Consider the following 7,144-nt stretch of genomic DNA (forward strand, 5'->3'; position numbering starts at 1 on the left):
GCGAGGTGGCACTATTGATGAAGATTTAGGACCTCGACCCCAGTTGTGTGTGTGTGTGTGTGTGTGCGTGTGTTTGTGTGTGTGTCTCCCTTTTTTAGCTGTTACCACTTCCTTTACTATCTCGCCACACCAGTTTAATGGTTTCTCACACGGGGAAAGGCAGATGTCACACTCACAACTTATAAAGTTATCTAACGTCACACGCATGCACACACCAACTGAACTTGAGGATGGTGTCATGTGTGCAGCCGTTCACATTTTACACACACACGCATGCTCATGGTGTGTGTGTCTGAAAATTGAACAGCACAGCAGAGAGCGGAAGGACATTTTGAAATATGAGATTATTAATTTCTTAAAAGTAATGCAACATTCAACATCAGTCTTTGGTACTTTGAAAAATACATTATCTTTCATCTTATCATGATATCGTCTTTTTCACAATCCTGATGGCTGATTGGCTCTCTAAGTACCTACTCGCCACAAGGAGGGAAAACAACCTTGACCAGGTGCCATCACACCTTCACCTGGCAGTAAATATGTAATGCACAGAAAAAGTCCAAGGTCTGACTTTGCTGAAATGAATGGTGACAGAGGTATCTGTATTTATGACAGGAAAATAACTAACAGGTCCTGCCAAACCTCAAACCTAAAGAATCTCTTAATAGCACACAACAATGACTCAACGCACAAGAGCTGTGCTGTGTTTGTCTGCAAGTAAATAAGTGTGTTATTGATGAAACTGTATGGAAATATCTGAAATGAATATCAGGCTATGACAGTTTTAACAGGGTCCTGAATTCAATCTAATCAAATGGACAACTTACTTTTCTCTTTGATACTTTAAAAAAATATATTAAATTATAAAATAGCTATAACTTTGAGATTCTGTTTAGGCCAGCAGAGAAGGCCTTGCAGGCCCTGACGGCCCACCACTGTCACGTTGACATAAAGACAGAAGGGACTTCCCAAGAGCGCTTCATTTTTCAGCAGGCTGCTGTCTCTTTAAATGATGACGCAGTCAACTGGTGCCCCACTTTGTTGTGTGAGCAGCAGCAGCAGCAGCAGCAGTCCGCGGGAGCGCGCGGGGCTTGTCGCTGCGTACGGCTCTGACCGGGGAGTTCGGTGCTTCACTGGGCCCTCACCCTCAACATGGAGTTTTTAATGGGGAATCCGTTCAGCACGCCGGTGGGACAGCGAATCGGTGAGCTGTTTTTTTATATCCGCCGCAAAGCGTTACATTTGTATTTACCAAATCCTTTTAGTCTCGTTCACCTTTACCGGAGTCATTACGCCACCGGCACGCGCATCTCTTTCGAGATGCTTCTATCATTTTTTTTATCATGGCCTGCACTATTTTAATGCGCGAGCTAATACGCATACAATGTCAATACGTTAACATGGTGAAAATAAGGTAAATGTATTAAGACTGACAGAGGAGCAACGGGTTACATGTTGAGTGACGCGTCCGCTGAGCAATGGTTTGACAGGGGCGGGTCTTAGATGCTGCGAGGCTCAAATTGATTGGTTGTTTTAGTGACTGTGTTTAACCTGCCAATAGCCGGGCGGGGACGGAAAGTGGGCCACAGCCTCCTGACCCAAATTAGATGCACGTTCAACTGTAGCTTAATGACTGCACATGTGTGTTCAGTTACTGATGGAGATTGAGGAATGAATAGATAAGCAGATTAAAGGATAGTAGAGAGAGTGTTGTTCATGATACAAACTATAGTTTTACTAAAAATATTAAATATCCATCTGTCATTATTATACAAATCAGAAAACACCATGTACTCCATCAACTGCTATGTGTTGTGATTGGTGTGCTATGAAGAAACTATTATTATTAAATTAAGAGAAACATGTACTAAGCATTCATGAAATCATCTTATTAATAATCATAAAGACAAGCTATAATATATATTCCAGAGTAAACTGTTATGATGACACCATCAATATTAATCTGCGGTTTCATACTGTTCAGCATTGTATATTTTTTCCGTAGAGAGTGCGACCGGCTCCAGCCTGCCATCAGAAGACTGGGCCCTCAACATGGAGATCTGCGACATGATCAACAGCTCAGAGGACGGGTGAGAGTGTGTGTGTGTGTGTGTGCGCGTGTGTGTGTTTTATCCGTCAGCATCAGGAACAAAGGAGTCCTCTGGAGGTTACACGCCTCTGACTGTTGAACATTCTCTGATTACAGACCTAAAGACGCAGTCAGAGCCTTAAAGAAAAGGATCGTGGGGAACAAGAACTTCAAGGAGGTCATGCTGGCGCTCACTGTGAGTGTCTTTCCCTCGTCGCCCTCATGCTCCGTTTGTGTTTACACCTGTTTTTGAGTTCTAGCTATTGCGTCTCCTTCTCGCGTTAGGTCCTGGAGACGTGCGTGAAGAACTGCGGCTACAAGCTTCACATCCTGGTGACCACGCGGGATTTTGTAGAGGGGGTTCTGGTCCGGTCGATCATCCCGAAAAACAACCCTCCATTAGTCCTGCATGACAGAGTGCTCAGCATTGTACAGGTAAAAGAAAAAAAGCCACATTACATGTTTGGCAACACTGTGGGAGCTTGGGGGGTGATCCTGTTGTAATCAGTCTTGGTGTGGTCACATTGCTCTTATTGTCTGATGGTAATTTGTGGTTGTCTCTCGTCAAGGCATGGGCTGATGCGTTCCGTAGCTCGCCTGACCTGACGGGCGTGGTGTCCGTGTACGAAGACCTGCGGAGGAAGGGACTCGAGTTCCCCATGACGGAGCTGGACGGTTACTCGCCCGCCCAAGCCCCCAAAAAGGTACAAGCATGGCTGCTGCTCGCTCGCTGATCTTCTGGTGCTACCTGTCATCTTCTGGTCTGTCTCTTTTTTTTTTTTTACTTGGGAGTCATTTCTGTGCATCTGCTTACCAGCCTTCGCCTGGGAACGGGCCCGCTGTCACTACTCTGCCCACCGTGCTCCTCTCTTCCAAAACTCCGCTCATCCCACCGCTGACTTCCGAGCTAAAACTGGCCCTGGAGGGAAACAATGCGTTCACTCCCAGCCAGGTGATGGCCTTGCTGCGCTAGAGACGGATGTTTTTTTTTTAAGCGTTTCAATTGCACTGTTTTCCTAGAACTCACCGGGCTTTTTCTGTTTCACAACTCCCTTTTGTATCACTTTGGCCTGCAGCACTTATGAAATCAATATTTGCCTGTAGCTGTGCTTATTCAGGAAATATCATTGATCCTCCAGATAAAACAGCTGAAGATGGAGCTGGGAGTGGTGCGAAGCAACCTGACTATGATGTCAGACATGATGAGTCAGCTGGATCCTGTCACGGTAAAACAAGCAGACATGGAGCTGCTGGAGGTAAAAAAAACAACAACAACACACACACTCGGGTTTTAATGATGTTTTCTGTGCAAATCATTTCCTTCCGGTCATGTTGAGTAACCGTGCCTTACCTCTAACTGATCTCCTACTTTATATATGTTGTGTTGCATCTGGCCCCGTCAAACCCCCGCCCACACATTCTTTGTCTGATTGTGTCATTAGCAGTTATATACAGTATGTAAGGAAATGCAGGACAGGATTGTTAAGGTGGTCCCCAGACTCAGTGAGGAGATGCTGATAGAAGAGTTGCTGGCAGCTAACGATGAGATGAACACCGCCTTTACTCGCTACCACAGGTGGACTTTATGCACTTTTTTTTATTTAGAAAATAAGAGGATTGTAATATTTCAACAGGTTGTATTTTACCATTTGATGATATGGTGTTCACAGGTTTGAAAGACGAATACTAAACGGTCAAAGCACAGCAAAAAAGGTAAATATGTCTGGAATATTTGAATTGGTGGTTTTTCCTTCTTGACAGGGGATGAGTCATGGACTTTCACTTTTTGTCCCTCAGAGTCACTCATACGTCAACCTAACAGACTTCGATTTGACACCTGAGTCCATCAGCCATTCAGGGCATGCATCCGTTACCAACAACAGCTCACACAGCCTGTCAAAAGCGGACAGTTTCTCCGGTCAGATGGCAAGACTGAGTAAGTACTCCAGTCTTGTATGTATGACCATTACCTACATACCGCACATGTTCAGTGTACGTCTCCTCTTATTCGATGCACCGTTAACGTCTCGCTGTTCCTCTTGCAGGTACGAGTGAATCAGACGACACGTTATCAAAGAATATAAATGTCTCAACTCGACAAAGGCCAAGGTACAGAAAGACTGTCAGCCACATGATCATGAAGATGCAAACACAAGTAGCAAAAGTTGTATTTTTGGTATCAAGTAAAAGACTGATTCCCAATGAGAGTAAGTTACATGAAAAGAGTGCACGAAAACTTGTTAGCAAGCAAGCCGAGCAGTCCAAAGAGTTAGCTAAAGATGATGAATGAAGTTGAGATAGCAAGCTTAAAGTAATTAACAGCGGAAGGAGTTAGCTAAAAGTAATGAATACATAATGAATAGTTAACGTTAGCTAAAAGCAACATATTTGAACAGTTGGCTGAAGATATTGAATAGGTATTTGAATAGTTGGCTAAAGGTAATGAATACATATTTGAAGTAATGGCTAAATGGTTAAAAAGTCCAGCTTCTACACTTAAAGTTGACATTAATATGATTGATAGAGTTAAGTAACATGAACACCATTTCTTCATGGTGGAACATGGTGGTGTCGATAAAGGATGGGTTCATCTGGGGGTGTACATGAGATCAAATGTTTGGGAACCACTGTACTTAAGTGGAGGCTGCGTGAATAACAAGAGCGAATTCTCAGGAATGTCATTTGCAAATACGTTGATCTTTGTTTTGGATCTTAATTCCGACTCATTCCCTGTAATTACTTTTGTGTTGACTGAAAATCTTAGCTTTACATGGCAGTTAACCAAAGTACAAATCTTGTGTTTCAGCGAGCAGAGTGAAGTTGCAGTGGACGGCCTGGCTCAGGCTCAAGACAGCAGACTACTCAGCGCTGTAGCGGTAAGATGTCCTGTAATTCAGGTTTTACACGATTTGACAGGGTTAGTCACAACATTTAACGGCTGTCATGGCTGAGTTTTTCCTTGACTACGATGTGACCTTTGTTGTGAAAATGTCAGTGTGGAAATTGCTAACATGGCAATTCTGCGGGGAGGGGGTCTGCAGAACTACTTGACTCGTAAAAGAAACCTCCTCGGTTGAGTAAATGTGTGTGTAATTGTTTCTCGGTAACTGCTTTCCTCCTAAATTCTGTCTGTGCGTGAAGGATGACAGCCCATCCTCCACCCGCAGCTCCTCCCCAAAGTTAGATTGGATGATTAAAAGGGGAATGGTGCGTCCAAAATGTGTTCCTCTTTCACATTGACTCACCCTTCCACACCCTCTGTTGCTTTGGTTTTGTCATGACGTTGCATTTGTTTTGGTCTGCATTGCCTTTGTTTGGATCACTTTTTAATGGTTTGGTGGTTCAGGTGTTGAGATGAAACCCACTGGTTTGCATGTTTTGTATGTGGTGAAGATGTTTTTGGAGTCACGCCCATCAGAAAGCATGACAATGTTTGGTTTGCACTGTCCTGATATGCTACATCGTTGTCATACCTGTCATGCTTTTCTCCCCGACATGTAGTTGTTCCTTCGTATTTATTGTTTTGTGAAAGGAGTGGTTTGGTAGTTTAGTTTCATCGTCATAAAGTTAAACCAGCGGCTCATCTTTCTCTGCTCTGACCATCCTGTTGTTCGGCTTTCTTTCTCAGATTCCCATCAACCAGTCCACTGTAATGGATGACATTGAGCAGTGGTTAGAGCTGGACGATGAGGTAAATGGCTGGATTCCTACATTAACTCCGAATTAATACACAGATATTAAAGGTCGACCGATTGTAATGCACAAAATCACACTTCAGAATACATTCTCTTACTAATAATATAATTCAGATTGACAGAAAACTGATTTATTATAAACAGCATATGCTAAAGTAGCGGACTAGGCGGCTGCAGAAGTACAGAAGACGGCAGCTTTTCTTTTATCTATAATATCTTTTCTGTTTGTGACACAGTATGATGACTTTGAAGATTCAGACGGTGTGACCAGTGAAGGTGAGGGTCCTCACACTTTATCTCCTTTTTAAAAAAAATGAGCCTCTTTTATCATCCGTTAATTAATTTGGCATCCGTGTACACCTGCAGTACCTGAGGGGTCATTTTGTCCCACTGTGCTCACTCGCTTGGGCACTTTGGCCGTTTATAGGGAAAAAAATAGGATTTGTGCTGAATTGACTGGCTAAGCATTTTGAGTTTAATATATTAAACTGTTATTTGAACAAGTCAGACTCATATCTGCTGCTGAATATTTGAGCATTTGACCCGTAGGTGGCACTATAGTCTTAACGGGGTATGTGGTGCCACATACTACCTCTCCTCAGACCTATTCAGCACAAGAACTCCACACAGCTATGCAGTTATTGAGTACTTTAAAAAAGGACTGCTGCCATATGTTATTTCTTATGTAACAGGAAAAAATTAAGTAACTTAACCCGTAATTAATAAGTTACAGGTTAGGTTGACCCAGCACTACTACTCTAAAACACTACTTCTGCACCACACCAGCATCGTTTATATAATCCCTAATGTACTTTAGATAATTCATGAAGTCTCATCTCACCTAATGCTGCTTCTCTCTCTCCCTCCGCAGAGTTTGACAAGTTTTTGGCAGGAAGAGCAAAAGCAGCTGAGCGTCTCCCGTCGGTGAGAGGTTCCCCGCAGGACACCAACCACTCCGAGTCTTAAGCTACACCTGGAACCTGCCAAACTAACAGTGCTCGTGAAGCTCCATCGGCTGAGAAAGGGACATTTCTTCCCTGGTGGACGGGTTGAGCGGCACATTCGACATGGGGAATTACAACCCATATCTGAGGAAGAGCGTCGTATAGCTGTGCACACTGCTCCTCGCTGGGGAGCAAGTGTGTTTTTTAACTGATATAAATATTGTTTTATGAAGGGGCAGAGGTTTTTACTTGATGCTGGTTGTGAGGGTTTGTCCATGTGTGGAATGCAAACATTTGCACATTTTATATGGTTACATTCCTGCTGTTGAAAGAAAGAGAGGGGGTATTGCTTATATATATATATATATATATATAAATATATATAAATATATATTTATATATATATATATATATAT

General features: G+C 43.0%; 1 protein-coding gene across 4 annotated transcripts; it reads left to right on the top strand.

Annotated features, from left to right (window-relative positions):
* Positions 1-1,054: 1,054 nt before the first annotated feature.
* On the top strand, positions 1,055-7,072 carry tom1 (target of myb1 membrane trafficking protein). 4 transcript variants are annotated; one of them, XM_031871058.1, is made up of 16 exons: positions 1,055-1,204; positions 2,006-2,090; positions 2,207-2,285; positions 2,375-2,524; positions 2,659-2,793; positions 2,907-3,041; positions 3,229-3,345; positions 3,532-3,665; positions 3,760-3,802; positions 3,887-4,025; positions 4,135-4,198; positions 4,896-4,965; positions 5,231-5,296; positions 5,718-5,780; positions 6,021-6,060; positions 6,656-7,072. In XM_031871058.1, exons 1-16 carry the CDS (start codon positions 1,153-1,155, stop codon positions 6,748-6,750), a joined length of 1,467 nt encoding a protein of 488 aa, XP_031726918.1. In that variant the 5' UTR covers positions 1,055-1,152; the 3' UTR covers positions 6,751-7,072. The 4 variants fall into 4 exon arrangements, with proteins under 4 accessions (XP_031726918.1, XP_031726919.1, XP_031726920.1 ...); XM_031871059.1 differs by having other exon boundaries at positions 3,535-3,665; XM_031871060.1 differs by lacking the exon at positions 5,231-5,296.
* The last annotated feature ends 72 nt before the right edge of the window (positions 7,073-7,144 follow it).

Source organism: Anarrhichthys ocellatus, unplaced genomic scaffold (assembly GCF_004355925.1).
Source record: "Anarrhichthys ocellatus isolate YVR2014 unplaced genomic scaffold, GSC_Weel_1.0 scaffold55, whole genome shotgun sequence".
Taxonomy (NCBI): Eukaryota; Metazoa; Chordata; class Actinopteri; order Perciformes; family Anarhichadidae; genus Anarrhichthys; species Anarrhichthys ocellatus.